General features: G+C 42.4%; 1 protein-coding gene across 19 annotated transcripts in view; it reads right to left on the reverse strand.

Annotated features, from left to right (window-relative positions):
- The window catches only part of PPFIBP2 (PPFIA binding protein 2), a 206,704-nt gene that overhangs the window by 3,647 nt on the left and 184,336 nt on the right, over window positions 1-18,721 (reverse strand). For 12 of the 19 annotated variants that reach the window (XM_043548624.1, XM_043548625.1, XM_043548626.1 and 9 more), the window contains 8 exons: window positions 12,448-12,586; window positions 11,490-11,618; window positions 10,455-10,605; window positions 10,103-10,214; window positions 9,254-9,342; window positions 7,413-7,535; window positions 5,764-5,889; window positions 1,025-1,213 (listed from right to left, as the gene is read on the reverse strand). In XM_043548624.1, the coding sequence (XP_043404559.1) occupies window positions 1,025-1,213; window positions 5,764-5,889; window positions 7,413-7,535; window positions 9,254-9,342; window positions 10,103-10,214; window positions 10,455-10,605; window positions 11,490-11,618; window positions 12,448-12,586 (1,058 nt within the window). Of the gene's footprint in view, window positions 1-1,024; window positions 1,214-5,763; window positions 5,890-7,412; window positions 7,536-9,253; window positions 9,343-10,102; window positions 10,215-10,454; window positions 10,606-11,489; window positions 11,619-12,447; window positions 12,587-15,774; window positions 15,808-18,721 lie in introns of all 19 variants that reach the window. The other 7 variants (XM_043548620.1, XM_043548638.1, XM_043548622.1 and 4 more) reach the window with 1 other exon arrangement.

Consider the following 18,721-nt stretch of genomic DNA (forward strand, 5'->3'; position numbering starts at 1 on the left):
AGCAGAACACTGTGCTGAGATTAACACCACTTGATTATCTTTGCCAGCTATACTACAGTACATTTACTAGGATAATGATGAATTCTCACAGTTGAACAGGTGTGTTTTGTGATAGTTTTTTAAAATAATGGTTGTCTGTATATTTGCTAATTCACGAAAAATCTCCCCCATCATTGGCGTGATTTAGTAGGGTTTGACCATAGCTCAGATTAACATATGATGTTCTCAGTTGGCAACTGTATGACCAGTGAAGTCAATTACACTATTATTTAAAGTTACACAGCTAGCACAACTACTTCAATTGGACAATTCATGCGTCTATAGTTACGCAGGTGCTTAAGTACTTTGCTGAGTCAAGGCCACAAGTGTAGGCTTCAGTACTTCTCTCCACAAGGATGGTCTTAAACTGGGGTTATAGGTAGCAAGCATAGCACTTACCTGTCTGAGAGACTCCATTGAAATCAATAGTCTGTTTACAAAAATGAAGTCACTCGTGCATAAGTATCCGCAAGATCAGGTCTACAAACAGCCCTCGCTCTATTTTTGGCTTCAGTTAGAGTTGATGTATACGTTCTGCAAATCCTAACACTGTATTAGGCCATTGGGAAAAGCTCTGATTTAACAGATACCATTTGTATACTTGGTATCAAATATACTGTAGGAGTTCAAAAGAAGAGGATTTTAAATTTTCAACACTATTCAGTTCAGAAATTTTTTTATGAAACTTGGTTAAATCTTTGTTAAAACTGGGAACAGTTATTGATAAAAATGAATATTTTGTTTTGGATCGCGTTTCCTTTGAGTAAAAGGTATTGATATTGCATGTTTATTTCTGTAGTAAATTATGATGGGTTTGTGCTGAATCTCTGTGTATTACGAATATCAAAGAATACTAAAATTAAGAATAACTAAAATGTAACCTTAGTGGGAACTGGCCTCCCCCACTTCCCAGAGTTGGCCCCTTAGTCTGTAAGAAAAGCAAACTGAACTACACTGAGAGATGCTAGAATTCAGAGTGGCATACCCGAACTTTAGCAGTGGTAGTCAGAGGTGTGTAAGCTGTAGATTCCATTATTTCTCTTTTTTCTTGTTGTGCTTCTGGCCCAATTAACACATTAAAGTTAGTGGTCAGGTGGCGTCTCAGGAGGGTCTTTTGAGGTGGAATGTTAAGAAGCATTGCCAGTGTGTCACCATTAAAGCGAGGTTCAAGAATCTATTAAGAACAACACAAAAATTATGCTTTATGTAGACAAACCTCTACAACATCAAACATATTTAAAAAAACACACTCATCCTATAATGCTGATCTGTATGTTCTTAATAATTACGTTTCTGTCAGACACTATCAGACAAATAAATAAAAGTCTCACTCATTCTTGAGTAACTAGTGTAAGTGACAGGAGTCACCTGAAAAAACTTTCCAAATGCCTTTAACTAAACAACATTATGTCAGTATTTGCAGTGCTCCTTAGCTATTTCCTGTATTAACATATAGAGAAGTTAGGAAATACTTGTGGTAATTTTATGTTGCAAAGAAAGTGAAACAAAATCCCTAAAACATTTGTAAAGGCAACTCACTGTACTCAAAGTGCCCTTATTTTACTTAAGGGTACATCTACACTGTGTTTTAAAACCCACAGCTATGGTCATTCAGGATCAGGCTGCAGCACTGCTGGTTCTAACACCGCATGATCCCAAGGCTGTAGACCCAGGCTCGGAGATTTGCTGCCGTGGGTTTTAAAACACAGTGTAGATGTACCCTAGCTGCTTGTCATCTTAACTCCCAAGTCTAAACAATTCCTGATTGTTGGCAAAGGTGCCACAGCTCAGCGACCCAAGGAAATTCTTTATCTGTGACCAGCCTGTGTCTCATAAGTTCACTTTATTTCTTTGAACAGCTCTGGTGATGTTTTATCAATAAGTTATTAAAGTAATTTCCACTGTATAATTTTTCTGTAGCCCAGCACCTCCCACAGTTCTGGACATCTGGGCTGCTCCCTCCTCTGCAGCTCAGAGATGCATAAAAGTCTTGGCACAACCCGTTCTGGCTACACCCCCTCTGTGGCAGCATGTGAATGGTGGTGCTGTTGCTGCCACCTATTTTCCTCTTTTCGGGGTTTTTTGGGGGCAAGCGTGAGCAGTTTTCCCTCCCTAATCTCTCTCATCCCGGGGTTGGTTTACAGTCAGGTGACTTAACTCACCTTGAGCTCTGCTACCATGCCTCTCTGCTGGCTTCTCTGTACTGCTCAGATGTGGTGGAGCAGCCTGAAAAGCACAGGGCAAAATCTAAACAACGCCCCATCTGTGAGACTGGATTGGAAGACTGGGAACTGTACCCAGCTTTCTGGCCCGAACTCTGTTAGGTCCTGGGGCCATGAGTCAAAGAGGAATGTGCGGGCGACTTCAACATGGAAAAAGCAGACCGGGAGTCTCTGAACAAAGCAGGGAGAGGCTGTAAAGATGAGGACAACGCCAGCCAGTCAACTCAGGATGTAAGTCCCAAGGGGAGACTTCTCCCCTCCCCAAGTCTTAAAGTGGGTCCTGAGTGACCTGGGAAAAGAAGTCAGGCTCATAAACAGTACCCTCCTTCCCAGTTTCTAGTGTCATATCCCCTCCCCACTCCCTGGAGGAATAGACTCAGCCAGGGAGGGCTCTGGGGGTACATCTATGTAGTGAAACTCCCCCCACAGCAGCAAATCTCAGAGTCTGGTTCAACTGAGTTGGGCTTGCGTAGCTCACACTCTGGGCTAAAAATAGCTGTATACTTGCTCCGGCTTGGGTTGGAGCCCAGGCTCTGAAACCCAGCGTGGGGGGAGGGCCTTAGAGCCTAGAACCCAAGCCCAAGCCCAAACCCCTAGCCTAGACAGCTGTTGTGAGCCCCAGTCAGTTGACATGGGCTTGGAGACTCACTGCCACAGGGCTTTGCACTCAGAGTTCTCTTGAGAGGGCTTTAGGCCCTAAGGATAGCTGCCTGCCAAAGGTCTCACCCAAAGCCACGAGAGAGCACCTGTGCTCTCAATGCATGCAAATACATAAAGGGAAAAAGGGGCGGGGGGAAGTACACAAGATCCATCAGGTCCTCTGACTTTTTCTCCCCCGTCTCCTACAACCCTGTAACTCACAATCTGCTCCAGAACAAGATCTCTCATCTTTTAGATATGGGAGGAAGAGAACACTTCCTCAGAAGAAAGATTCTTTAGGGTTTTACTCCACCGTCTTCAAAAATGCAAGGGGGGAATCCAAGCCATATCGACCTCAAAAGGCTCAAGTGGATGGAGAGCCTGGCCTCTACTGTATCATCCCTGTCCCATGGGGATATTCTGACTTCAGTGGATCTGGCAGATGCATACCTCGAAATTTCCTATCAGACCGTGTCCTCACAGATGTCTAAGGTTCTCTTACAGCAGGAAGCATTATCAGTACTGAATGCTTCCATTTGGCCTGTCCTCTTACACTAGGGTCTTTACCAAGATGTTCGTGGTACTGATAGCCAGGCTTAGGTCGAAGGGTATACACCTGTGTCCCCTTCCTGGACATCTTGATCAGAGCTCCATCCCAGACGCATGGGTTTGTTATCAATGTCAAGAAAAGCTCCTTGACCTAGTCTACCAAAACAGCTCATCTAGGAGAAGACACACACACCTCAATAGCAAAGATCTACCCACCTCTAGAAAGGTTCCAAAGATTCAGGACCTTCTCACGTTGTTCCTGAGCTGCAAGAGGCCTACCCTAGCACTGGACCTTCAATAACTAGGCCTCCTAGGGCTGTGCGCAGGGATCACTCCATGGCCACAATCACACATCAGGCATCTTCAAGGCTTCATCTTAAAGGTGTGGGCCACTCCCCAGAACACATGAAGGACTGCATAAAGGTCCTGCTGCTGGTGTTCAGCTCCTTAAAATGGTCGTTAGCCCAGGGCAATATCTGCAATGCTATGCCCATGTGTCTTCCAGATCCTCTGGTTCTCATAACTGATGCCAAGCTGGAGGGCTGAGGAGCACACTTGGGAGTCCCAAACCACTTAAAGCAGCTGAAGCCCAGTGGAAAGGGGTTACAGCATAAACCTCCTAAGGCTAAGAGCAGTCAAGCTGTAGCTGCCATGGTTCCAGTCCAGTGTAGAGGAGGAACATGTTCTGATTCAGTCAGACAACACAAATATGGTCGTGTACATGAACAACCAAAGCGAAACAAGGAGCCCTGACCAGGGCTTTGGAGCTGTGCTCCGGCTCCGCTCCAGCTCCAGGCAAAAACCTGCAGCTCCACTGCTCCAGAGCTGCTCCACGCTCCAGCTCCGGGCTCTGCTCCAAAGCCCTGGCCCTGACAAGTCATCCCCTCGAACCACTGATGTCAATACCAGCATTCTATTTCTCCATCGAAACTTGCCTTCTGATAGCCATCACACCTGCCAGGTGAGCGCGAGAGCTGGCAGCCGTATCGATGCAGGAGCCTTCCTGCATGTTCCACAAGGACAAGTCAGTGTGACTCCTGACTCTTCTATCCCTAAGCTGGACCCTTCCTTCCACACTTCCCCAGAGCTGATCCATCCTTCACCGTGTCCACGGAGAAGAGGGGTGACACCTCAGATGTCAGAAAAGCTCTGAAAATCTACCTCAAACATAAAGGATCCATGAGAAGATGGACCAGCCTATTTCGTTTTTTTTTTAGTGGGGAAGAAAAGACCCGCAGCTTCCAAGTCCTCCATTGCGCTGTGGAGGCACACAAGGCATTCAAAATTCTGTTCTGAACGGGGTCAGGGCACACTCCAGGAGATCCCCGGCAACCTCAGGAACAGAAAGAAATGCATCCACACTGGAAATTTGCAAGGATGCCACCTGCTCAACAGCTACGACCTTTATCAAGCACTGTGATGTGTCCTTCCTGTCACCTGCAGATGCTTCCTTTGGCAGAAAGTTGCTGCAGGAGGTGGCCCAGAAATAATAATCCCCTTTGAGCAAATCTTATAAATGGGGAGGGATACATTCCCCCCCACCCCTTCTTTCTGACCTTTTCTATAATCCTCCCTGTTCACTGCTCACTACTTTCCAAATGTCCAGAACTGTGGGGGATGCTGGGCTGCAGAACAGGAAAATACGTCTTATTGATGATTTCCTTTTTGCTCATAGCTTCTCCCATAAATCTACCCACCTTGAATGGCTTATGAGCCAAAAGGTCAGATGTTGAGTGGAATCTTTACTATGTGACCGTTTTTTCGTCCACTGTACATCGTCAGTCTGCTTACTCTGGAGTTACCCGTATTGTTATACAAGTTTTTCCAGCTTTGGAATAACTCTTTTGGTGGCAAGCAGGAGCAGAGGAGGGCATGGCCAGAGCATGCAGCAGCAAGATATTAATTCGCCTGTGAGAGCTACAGAGAGGAGGGGAGCAGCCCACACATCCAGAATTGTGGGAGATGCTGCTAGTAGAAAGGAAATTGTCAGTAAGAAATTTTCTATTTCATGCACTCCCTATTAGTCCGGAAGACGATGTGACATCATTTTGCTTTTTTAGATTTCTAATATTTCTTTTTTCTTTACATTTCCTACGTTGTAAAAATTAATTTACATAAAACAGACTCAATAGCTTTTACGAAGGTTGATCAGTGAGCATACATCATCAGATTACTAAAATTAAGGTATATTCCTCTTTCTGTTTCATGCTTGGAAATTAAACAGCTACAGTAGTTTTGGTAAAGTAATCTGGAAATGTATTTTCTAAGTTAATATACAAAAAAAAAAGGAATAAAATTATGAACCAGTTCTCACAATGAGGCCACCATGAACTCCACTTCCTCGAAGGTTTGGTGCATATTCTGCCAGATCTACTGATCTGAGCCATTCCATCACTCTGTGATTAGACCACTGCACTACTTCAGAAGGTGAAATATTATTCTGTAAAAGCAACCACAAAAAGACAATATACTCTTCTTCTTTACACAGAGAATTTTAGTTTATATACATACATGCAGACACAATTAGCTAAGAAAACACGGTTCAATACTTGAAAAAGGCTGAACCTCAGCTAATGACTTTACCTTTCATGCCTGCCTCATTATCAGTTACTATTAAATCATTCCTCCTGCCTAACAATCACTATTTCCCAGATTCTGAGATAACCTGTTTTGCTCTGAGCATCTTGTGCAGCTCTCAGAAGATCTGGAGAATCTGGATTGGCGGGTGAAATGGAAAGTACATTCTATTACAGATGGAAACCTAAGAACTACTGCTTCATATAAAAGACAATATGCAGAGACTATTTATGCTGCAAAAAATATTGAAAATTATTATTATTTTTAAGGTTTCCATTACTGTATTATCTAGGTACTTAATACAGAGACTAAACCCTGGTCTACACTAGGTGGGGGGATTGATCTAAGTTACTCAACTTCAGCTATTTGAATAACGTAGCTGAAGTCAATGTACTTAGACCTACTCCCTGCAGTGTCTTCACTACAGTGAATCAACTGCTGCTGCTCCCCCATCAACTCTGCCTGTGCCTCTCGTGGCGGTGGAGTACAGGAGTCGATGGGAGAGCACTCGGGGGTCGATTTATCGAGTCTAGACTAGTCGCGATAAATCAATCACCACTAGATTGACTGCTGCCCGTTGATCCGGTGGGTAGTGTAGACATACCCTAAGAGAAGAACTGATGCTGGCTGGAGAAAGGCTAAATTAGTTTATGTGCTATTGGGAGTACTGCTTGAGAAATTAGTAGAGTTGAGTAAATAATAAAAAATTTCAATGACTTCACTCAAAAATATTATTAAATTCTTACATAGTTGTGAATGATTTGCCCAACTTTACAGACTGGGAGAACAATGGAAAAAAAGTGGTTGAATAATTAAAAGTAAATGCAAAATTCACTGAATAATTTATTCAACCAGCTCTGGCACTTACAGATGGCATATACTTACTGCCATTGTAGTCCATCTCACTGAGAGTGCAGAGTCGGTCCCAATGTGTGACCAAACAATGGAACTTCTACCTTGCCCCACAGGAAATTGTTCTACAGTGTTGAGAGATCTCGCTCTTCAGAAGCTTTTCTGGATATTCAGCAAAAATTGTCCCTTTCTCAATACATCCCATTTCTTCCAGTTACACCACCTGTACCAATCTACTTAATGCTACCTGGCTCCCTTCCACATGGGAACACAGAGGGGAACCTGCTCTTGGGTTTGGGCTGGTGACATGGAAGAGGATAAGCAGTAACTTACACTATTTTCCTCCTCTGGGATGTGGATCTTCCCTGAGGAGACTCCAAAGGCAGCCCCTGGCTGCAGTGGCCGGTATTTTGTACAGTTACTTTTCTTTTACTAGTGAATAACTCCTTTGGTGGCAAGCAGGAGCAGAGGGGGCAGGGCTAGAGCATGCAGCATCAAAACACTATACTCAAGCCACACAAATTTCTTCTTTACCTCATCAACTGGCCTCCTACGTAGACAATGGGGGTTGAACTGGTTGACATGCAGCACGTGAATGGCACATTTAATACTGAGATGATGCAGCTGGCTGGTGACTTTCAGAAAGAGAAGGTCATTCTGAAAGAGGAAAAGCCTGGGTAAAAGTGGCACTGCACAATCCGATTTCCCCCCCGCGCCTCCTGGAAAATAAATGCTGTGACATTTGTATGTATCAAAGAAATCCAGGTTAGATCAATGGTATGCATTCCTGTTAGAAAAAACAGTTGAATCTTAATAAAATTAATCTATAAGACTATTGGTCTTTTAAGTAGAAACTGGAGATGGAGTATTTCTCAGTTGAGTAAGACCATGTCCACACTGTGGTCATACTTGTTATGGCCACATTTAAATAAAGTGGTAGGTATCAGGGTTCTAGCATGGTCTCCTTGATCAGTAGGGACAGAAATTTTCTTCTGAGAACCGTGCTCTCCAAAGTTATATTATGGACTAATACCCAGTTGAACTATACAATCGTTTTATTGCAGTTACAAGACAAAAAGAAAATTCTTTATTCACACTAGACAGGGAAGTGATGCTAGAGCCTTACCATCAATAAATATTTAAACATAGCTATAGCTTGTATGGTTCTGATATCAATTTGGTCAAGGCCTTACAACATACTGGGTTCAATGCTGGTCTCCACTGCTAAATATCAGTTACCAAGTGACCAGGCTAAATATCCTGAGCTGCATGCACTCTAGGTCATTATACTCAAACATAGCGTGTGGATATGGTCCTGGTAGTCAGATGTCCTGCAGTAGCCAGCTGCAGTTGAATCTCCTGTATGCTATTCTTAATGCAGATATAGCGACTACTGGTTTATCTTTGGGTGGCTCTCCCTCTACCATTCAGTAGATAAGGTGACCCCCATCCCCGCAATTTTTGCCTTGTATAGATCCTTTAGATTCTTTTGAATGTGAGCGAAGTCCCAGACTAAAAGGAATATTGCTGGAAAGTTACCCGTAAAATAGTAGCTAACCCCCTCCTCTTTCCTGAACACAGCACACTCTGCTTGTTAGCAACCCCTGGGTTGACAGCAAAAAGTTGCTATTATGGGGCAGCTGTTAATAAATGGAAAGCAGGTTTCTCAGGCAGCAGCTAAGGAAGAAAGCACTGGGCAGGCCTTCCCTGTCTGAAACCCTGCAAACATGCCAGCAGGGAGGGAAGCTACGGCCCAGATGCAGGGCCCACAGAGCTACTCGGTACCTCTCCCTGCACTCTCCTGGGGTCAGGGTTCAACATGTTGAGTGCTTCCTTCCCTGTATGCAGTCCCCTGGCAAAGTGCAGTCCGGAGAATGCAGGGAGAGGTACTGTGCAGCTCCAACATCTGGGCTGCAGCCCGTCTCCCTACTACTGCTCTGCCCACGGCTTCCCCTCCCAGCCCACAGCCCCTTACTTCCTGTGTGGTCCCTGTCTGCAGGAACGTTTGCTGGGCTGCATCCCCAGAAGGAAGTACTGGGATGTGCTAAGCATGGCCGCAGGCAGGTTTGCGAGGCTGCAACCAGAGAAGGTATGTCCCAGCACTTCCTTCCCTGGCTGCAGCCTCACAAACCTGTGTGCAGGTGGCTCTTTTCTTCCAAAAGAAGTTGCTAATAAGGAGCGTGCTGTTGCTAATATCTGAATCCCATTAACGCTGACATTAATGGGATGGGACTGGTTCCTGGCAATATGTTGTCATTAATCAGAAGTTGCTAATATCAGGATCGCTTTTAAGCAGAATCTACTGTGTTTGCAAGATGGAGGGTTCAGAGTCAATCTGAATGGAGGGAAAGCGGTTTTATGGTAAACCTTCTTACCACAGTTAAGTATTGCAACATTCTCCCATCAACTCTGGATTCATGAAACTGATCTTTGTACTGAGGTAAGCCAATATCATCAAGCCATCCTGAAAATATAAAAATAGTGTAGAAAACAAATCCAGATTTAGGAAGTCTTTTCAGATCAAGAAACAATCCTTGAAGATGAAATTCCACACCCTCTGCACCCTCATACTCAGGGTCCTCTGACCCTCTTCAGAAACTCATGAGTCACCTATTCTCTTTTTCACTGCCCTTTCAAGGCCTTCTGCCCAAAATGGCCCTCCCTTTGTCTGAGAGCGGCAGGCAGCTCCCACCAAAACCCACAAATTAAATTCCTGAAATGCTTTAGAGAATGGAATATATGACTGAGCATGTGACTCTACAGGACCTTTAGCGCCTTTCATACTAGGAATAAAAAATCTAGTTACTCGCACTCAGTCCCCCTCAAGGCGGTTACATTGGAGGGGTTGCTTGATCCCTGGCCTGAGGTATTTTAAGCTGAATTCCAGTTGCCTTTTTCGGAGACCTAAATTCAGTTATGATTTCCACAGAAATCAAAAAGCAAGTAAGCTTTGAAAAAATAAGGCATATTCATTATAACTGGCATTCAAGAAAACCAAACTTTTAAAATGTAAATCTCTAAAATATTCTTCCAATGAAATATTCCAAATGCCACTATGGTACAGTACGTTTAGACGATCAATCAATTCGATAATCAGCTGGCTTTAACATACATTTCTACGACAAACTCTCATTCACTGTGTACAAGAAATACATGAAACATCATTACTTCTCAGCTGAGGTAAAAAACCCAACCTCTAGTCCCAGAATTCCACAAGCACTTACGTGTCACCCAGATATGATCTAGTTGTGCAGACTTATCATCCTGTTTTGTATTTATTGATTTAACGGCCAAAACTAATTTCTTCCTGTGCAGAGGATGTTTTATTCCTAGTTCCTATAATAAAAAAAGTAATTATAATAAATAGCTTGACCTTATGTGGTGCCTTTTATCTCAGAACTCATGCATGTGAGAGAGACTGATTTTAGTTTTTGCTACATAAAGAAGACTACGCACCTTTTTGAATTAGCTGCTATATTTTGATGCTTGCATCTAAAAGTGGCCAATAGACTGATACAATAAAGGACCAGCCATCTACACCTGCCTAATAGACAGCAATAATTCCAGATTTCTTACCTTTTCCATGTCCTGAGGTGTTGCTGTTAATAACGTGTGGCCAGAAGTCACCCACTGCCGTGCAAAAATGACATACTGACCAAGACCGAAGTCCTCAAGCCAGTTACAAACTCTTTCAGTGCTCCACTGAGCAAATGGGGCATTGTAGTCACTGAAAAGCACAAGTGCTGTATGAGGATCACACTAAAGACAATTAACTGACACTTTAGAAAAGCCTTCTAACCTGGCACGGGGAGGTTAGCGATGCTTTAACAATAGTTTTACTTTAACACTTTTAAATATATTTTTTCCAACTTCTGTTAAAAAAAAACCCCACCATACCAATTAGTAAGTTAGGACCTGATCCTGCAACGTTCATTAATGTCAGTTGACAACACAGAGAAATGTTTAAAAGATTATAAACAAATTAACTTCAATTCATGGACCAATTGCTTGTACATTGTTTTGATCTTGTTTGAAGAACAGCCAAAAGGTGCATTGGTACCAGGGTCTCTGCCATGTGGGTAATTACTAATACCTACTGATGTCTTCTCTGTGCTCTGGATTCCAGTAAAAAGAATTAATATCTAGTCCTGCAGTACATAATATGGTAAATAGACATTGCAATATATAGTATGTTAATTTGAACGTTCTTACATAGATTCAGCTCAACCTACTCTTGAAAAACTCAGAGGAGAGAGGAGAAAGGAGAGAAATTTCCATCATCCATGTGGGGAGAGTTATGATGAAATCCTTCACTCCCAGTTATCCTGCAGCTATTCCCAAAGCAGGGAACGAAGAGGAGGACGTCATGCTACACTTGCTCTTTGTTACAAGAGCAATTATGGCTTCTCAGACTCAGCCAGAAGCTGTCATTACCCCCTGCAACTGCAACAGTGCAGATAAGCTCAGCCAGAAAAATTCTTTCTAGTTATAGTGAGACTCATTTCTAGTGAAGTATGCTGGACAGTACTTCACCACAGGAGATACACTCTGTTCACAATACTACCTCTCATGCACTGAAAGTAATATAATATTATAAGAGAGAGTGATTACCTCTTCTGCCCCTTTGTTTCCTTTGATCTAGATAATCGAGGTCCAGCTGTTGCACGGAGACCACCTCTTCGAAATTCAGCCAAACCTAAATCATCTGCATGGAAGTTACCTGACTGAGTTCTTCTTATTCTTTACAGAGAGCAGAACACCAAGTATTAGAGCATGACATACAGCATTTCCATTTCATACATAAAATGTAAATACACTAGAAAGATACATTAGCCCACCACTAATCCCAAAACATTTATACTAAAGCTAGAGAGAAGATATGGAACTCACTGATAATTTCAGCTTTTTGTAAGTTCCAAGGAAACTTTAAGATCTGGCTATTATGTTTTTTTTCTGGGACCATTTAATAATCTTTTCTTGAGCAAACTCAAGAAAGGTTACATATATGTATGGTTATAAAATAGATGGTTACATAGATGGTTAGATTAGGCAGCTAGACCAAACCTTGTGGAAAGCACTGTGCTCTGCAAGTAACGCTGTTCAGTCCTGACACTGTACCCCAGTCTAAACACTGAGACTCAGACTGTCAAACGACTGGTGACCTGAAATAGGCAAGTGTCTGAGAGGAGGGTAAGACTAAACCTGTATTTGCAATTTATGCCTTCAGAAATGGAAGGCTAATGAAAAAAAAATATGGTTATTATAGTTTTTGGCTTCCAACTAATGTATTACATTAAGAAATTAGAGGACTTCTCCTTTGTATTGAATTTCTTCCTATAGCATGTCTGCTCCTTTATTAGTACTGGAATCCATTTTCTCTTAATCTTATGTGTACACATATACCCGCCCACATGGACACTGCAGAGCTGCTGGGTTTGATTACTGCATTTGACATTTTGTTTTATTACAGGTACAGATCCTCTAGGTCTTCTAGAACATGCTGTAAACTGAAAATGTTCTCATCTGAAACATTTTGACAGGGCCTGGATAAAGAATTAGAAGGTCTTACTTTCCCCAGATTTTCCTGATGCCTTTTGGGCTCTTTTTATTTTCTGGAGACAATGGAGACTGTGGACCCGATTCTGTTCCAGAAGAAAGGGGTGAAAGTTCATCTGAAGTTATTGTACCATCCATATTCTCTGTCTCTCCTGAGATTAAAAACAATAGATAGGTTATTTAAGCTACTCGTCCACAATGTACAAGTTATTAATTCAGAAACGATCTGGAAGGCAATGCTTCACAGAAATGAAGCCATAACGGCTTTAAAAACAAATAATTTCACTAACAAATGCCACTATGCAGAAAGTCAGAATACACACCAGTCAGACAATTTAGACCAACTGTGAAGTCTGTGAATCACTGAGCAAAAACTTGAGTGTGTACCCCCACTCAACTTCACCTCTGAAAATCATTTGGATTGATACCATTTATTCCAACTCGTTCAAGGAATCCTACTTTGAAAAAGGGCAAATTCTGCTCTCAAGTACACTAGCGCATTCCCATTAACTTCAGTGAAGCAGAATTTAGCTGTTGTCTGTGGGAAGAACTGAACTTGTGTCACAGTGTTACCACTGATTTAGAAAGTTCCTTAAATAGTAATGACATCAGTCATATAGTAAATAGCATTTAGAGTAATGCATGGCTGCCACCATGTGGGGGATGGCTGGGTCAGCTGTTTAGAGATTTGGGAAGGGAGTGAGGGGCCCAACAGACCTGTCACAGTGGCTCTGTGTTGCTTTAGCAAACTCAGTCTCATTAATGAACAGCAGCAGCTGGTCTGGTCAATGCCCTTTATATCCTGTCTGTAGCTAACAAAATAGTTCGTCCACACTGGTAGCACTGCCCTCTGGTGGATTATCAGAGCTGGCCAAGTGTGTGTTATAACAACTTCTAATTCCCTCGTCTTATAATCATGAAGTCTGAGGTGATCCTAGTGTATGGATACAGGGCCAAATAATGCAGTTATGCCAGCCAAAAATTTGGGCCAGTATGACAATTGTGAAATCCTGATTGGTCAAGAAGTGCCATAAGAAACTAAACAAAATTACTATGCAGCTTTTCGCTAGGGGGGTAGAATCCTCACAAATTTGTGAAATCATGAGGAACAGTATTATACGGAAACTCACCTAGTACGCTTGTCTAATTCTAGAGTTATTTTAATTTTCCTGGCCCTCCCATCTTAGAAATGCCATAAGAAAGAAATGGAAACAGGGCTAAGGTTTGCTGCAGTTGTTCCTTTTATTCTTCTCTACATCCTTCCTGGATATTGGGGTGACTGAGCAACCTGGTTAAATATTGGTTCCAATCCTTACTGAAGGGGGTGCTTCCATGGAGAAAGGTCCCATATAAACCCAGAGACGTCTCAAATCACTTGGGTGAGACATTCAACTTGCACTATGCAGTCCTTCTGAACAAAGGTCACAATTCTCTCAGATTTACACAGTACATCTTGAGTACTAGATTCCAATCTCCCTATAGCAGGCAAGGAGAAACCACATTGGCACAGGATAACAATCAGACTGTATGTCCCTTGGAGCAGGGACTGTCCTTTTTTACTGTGTTGTACAGCACCTAGCACAATGGGGTCCTGCTCAAAGAGTAGCTATCAGTGGTTTGCTGTCAAATGGCAGAGTGTATCTAGTGGTGTCCTGCAGAGGTCAGTCCTGGGTCCTGTACTATTCAATATTTTCATTAACGACTAGAATGGATAATGGTGCATATGCTTATAAAATTTGCAGATGACACCACATTGGGAGGGGTTACAAATACTTTGAAAGACAGGATCTGAATTCAAAATAACATTGACAAATTGGACAACTGGTCTGAGTTCAACAAGACAAAAGTCAATAAAGACAAGTGCAAAGTACTTCACTTAAGAAGGAAAAAATCAAATGCACAACTACAAAAAGGAGAATAATTAGGTTGGTGATAATATTGGAGGGATTTATAGTTGATCACAAATTGAATATGAGCCAATAATGTGATGAAGCTGCAGAAAAATTATATCATTATTCTGGGGAATAGTAACAGGAGTGTCATATGTAAGACACGGGAGGCAATTGTCTCTCTCTACTTGGTACTGGTAAGGCCTTAGCTGGAGTACTGGGTCCAATTCTGGGCGTCACACTTTAAGAAAGATGTGGACAAATTGGAGAGTCCAGAAGAAACAACAAATATGATAAAAAAGTTTAGAAAACTTAAGGAAAGGTTAAAAACTGGGCATGTTTAGTCTTGAGAAAAAAGGACTGAGGAGGTACCTGATAACAGTCTTCAAATATGTTAAGGGCAGTTATAAAGAGGATGGTGATCAATTGTTCTCCATGTCCACCGAAGATAGGACAAGAAATAAGGGCTTAATCTGCAGCAAGGGAGGTTTAAATGAGATATTAGGAAAAACTTTCTGATAATAAGGGTGGCTAAGCTCTGGAATAGGCTTCCAAGGGAGATTGTGGAATCCCCATCACTGGAGGTTTTTAAAAACAGGTTGGAGAAACACTTATCACGGATGGTTTAGGGATACTTGGCCCTGCCACAGCACAGGGGGCTGCACTCGATGACCTTTCAGAGGCCCTTCCAGTCCTACATTTCTATGATTCCATAAGATTGGAGCTTGTAGGCAAAACCTCAACACAAATAATAATAAAAGTTGATTAAGTTTTTTGCATAAAGGGCAAGTTTACATAAAAGCATTTGTACTGGTGATGTTTTTCAGTTTATAATTAATATTTAATATCTTAACACTAATTTCTTACAAGATTTTCATTTAATAAGAATAGGATTTTTCTAAAGCTCTTAACATTGGCCTCTCCCCTCCCCTCCCAGTTAACGGTAGCTTTACCAGATATCAGTGACAGCAGAGTGGGTCCATTGTTGAGTGCTTCTGAAAATCCCACACTAAGGGTATGTCTATACTTAAAACGCTACGGGGCACAACTGGGGCACTATAACACTTCACTGCTAACACCGCCTACATCGATGAGAGGGGTTCTCCTGTCACTGTAGTTAATCCACCTCCCCAAGAGACAGTCAATGGAAGAATTCTGCCAATGATCTAGTGCTGTCTATACCAGGGATCAGGTTGGCACAGCTACATCTCAGGGGTGAATTGGTCACACCCCTGAGTGACACTGCCCTGCGTAAGTAAGTTCCCCGTGCAGACAAGACCTAATGCTTTAAAAAGAAAAGCTATTCTTTTGTTTCAGGATTATACTCGCCTAATGTAATTAGGACTCCCAACACACACCTGCAAGTAGCATTTTTAAAGGGGAAAAACAGAAAAGAAAGCAAGTAGGAAAATTCACAGTAGGTTACAATTGCATCTTGATTGATACAGTACCTAATATTGGTGCACTAATACTCCTGATGCGATCTTCAGCCATTCCAAGAAGCAGAAAGCCAGATGAAGAAGCAAAGATGATGGAAAATCCAGCAATATGAAGTTACAGAAAAGCAAAGAAATAAATAACCAAGCATCAAAGGCAGGGGGAAAAAATGACAGAAAGCAAAGTTACACTGTAAATGAAAGTGGATTTGCAATGGCATGTATGAAACCTAAAAAGTTTTGCACAAATTGTCAGTTAAAACAGATGGGGATGACTTTTTGTTTATTACTAGTCTTACTTTTTTTTTGCCTCTTTCCAATCAATTGTAATGTGTTGCAAACCTACTGTACAGCTCAAAAATCAAAAAACATCTCAAAAGGAGCATTCCCCAAAGCTACATGGAATTCATTAGAAATGGGGAAACTGAGTTCAATGGGAATAGTGGGGTACTCAGCATGTTTGCTAATCAGACTCCGTAATTAGGACCCCTTCTAATAAAGCACTTCAGTATGTATGTAGTTTAAGCACATTCAAGTGATTTGATGAACTGAAGTCTTAGTTGCTTAAATATGGGTTTAACAGTGAGATTTTCGTAGGCACAAAGGGCATTTAGGCACCTAGTCCCCCTTAGGAAATCCCATGTTATGTATGGTTTCAGAGTAGCAGCCGTGTTAGTCTGTATTCGCAAAAAGAAAAGGAGTACTTGTGGCACCTTAGAGACTAACAAATTTATTTGAGCATAAGCTTTCGTGAGCTACAGCTCACTTCATCGGATGCATTCAGTGGAAAATACAGTGCGGAGATTTATATACATAGAGAACATGAAACAATGGGTGTTACTATACACACTGAGTGATCACTTAAGGTGAGCTATTACCAGCAGGAGAGCGGGGGTGGGGGGAAATCTTTTGTAGTGATAATCAAGGTGGGCCATTTCCAGCAGTTGACAAGAACCTCTGAGGAACAGTGGGGGGTGGGGAATAAACAAGGGGAAATAGTTTTACTTTGTGTAATGACCCATCCACTCCCAGTCTCTATTCAAGCCTAAGTTAACTGTATCCAGTTTGCAAATTAATTCCAATTCAGCAGTCTCTCATTGGAGTCTGGTTTTGAAGTTTTTTTTTTGTTGAAGAATTGCAACTCTTAGGTCTGTAATCTGTGGCCACTATGGATGTAGAAGCCCCCTACACCAACATTCCACACAAAGATGGACTACAAGCCATCAGGAACAGTATCCCCGATAATGTCACGGAAAACCTGGTGGCTGAACTTTGACTTTGTCCTCACCCATAACTATTTCACATTTGGGGACAATGTATACCTTCAAATCAGCGGCACTGCTATGGGTACCCGCATGGCCCCACAGTATGCCAACATTTTTATGGCCGACTTAGAACAACGCTTCCTCAGCTCTCGTCCCCTTGATGACATTGATGACATCTTCATCATCTGGACCCACGGAAAAGAAGCCCTTGAGGAATTCCACCATGATTTCAACAATTTCCATCCCACCATCAACCTCAGCCTGAACCAGTCCACACAAGAGATCCATTTCCTGGACACTAGGGTGCTAATAAGCGATGGTCACATAAACACCACCCTATACCGGAAACCTACTGACCGCTATTCCTACCTACATGCCTCCAGCTTTCATCCAGACCACACCACACGATCCATTGTCTACAGCCAAGCTCTACGATACAACCTCATTTGCTCCAACCCCTCAGACAGAGACAAACACCTATAAGATCTCTATCAAGCATTCTTACAACTACGATACCCACCTGCTGAAGTGAAGAAACAGACTGACAGAGCCAGAAGAGTACCCAGAAGTCACCTACTACAGGACAGGCCCAACAAAGAAAATAACAGAACGCCACTAGCCGTCACCTTCAGCCCCCAACTAAAACCTTTCCAACGAATCATCAACGATCTACAACCTATCCTGAAAGACGACCCATCACTCTCACAGATCTTGGGACACAGGCCAGTCCTTCCTTACAGACAGCCCCCCAACCTGAAGCAAATACTCACCAGCAACCACACACCACATGACAGAACCACTAACCCAGGAACCTATCCTTGCAACAAAGCCCGTTGCCAACTGTGTCCACATATCTATTCAGGGGACACCATCATAGGGCCTAATCACATCAGCCACACTATCAGAGGCTTGTTCACCTGCACATCTACCAATGTGATATATGCCATCATGTGCCAGCAATGCCCCTCTGCCATGTACATTGGTCAAACTGGACAGTGTCTGTGTAAAAGAATAAATGGACACAAATCAGAGGTCAAGAATTATAACATTCAAAAACCAGTTGGAGAACACTTCAATCTCTTTGGTCACTCGATTACAGACCTAAAAGTTTCAGAGTAACAGCTGTGTTAGTCTGTATTCGCAAAAAGAAAAGGAGTACTTGTGGCACCTTAGAGACTAACCAATTTATTTGAGCATAAGCTTTCGTGAGCTACAGCTCACTTCATCGGATGTAGCTCACGAAAGCTTATGCTCAAATAAATTAGACCTAAAAGTTGCAATTCAACAAAAAAACTTCAAAAACAGACTCCAACGAGAGACTGTGGATTTGGAATTAATTTGCAAACTGGATACAATTAATTTAGGATTGAATAGAGACTGGGAGAGGATGGGTCATTACACAAAGTAAAACTATTTCCCCTTGTTTATTCCCCCCCCCCCCCCCCCCCCGTTCCTCAGACATTCTTGTCAACTGCTGGAAATGGCCCATCTTGATTATCACTACAAAGGTTTTCCCCCCACCCCGCTCTCCTGCTGGTAATAGCTCACCTTAAGTGATCACTCTCGTTACAGTGTGTATGGTAACACCCATTGTTTCACGTTCTCTATGTATATAAATCTCCCCACTGTATTTTCCACTGAATGCATCCGATGAAGTGAGCTGTAGCTCAGAAAAGCTTATGCTCAAATACATTTGT

This window comes from Chelonia mydas, chromosome 6 (genome assembly GCF_015237465.2).
Source record: "Chelonia mydas isolate rCheMyd1 chromosome 6, rCheMyd1.pri.v2, whole genome shotgun sequence".
Classification (NCBI taxonomy): Eukaryota; Metazoa; Chordata; order Testudines; family Cheloniidae; genus Chelonia; species Chelonia mydas.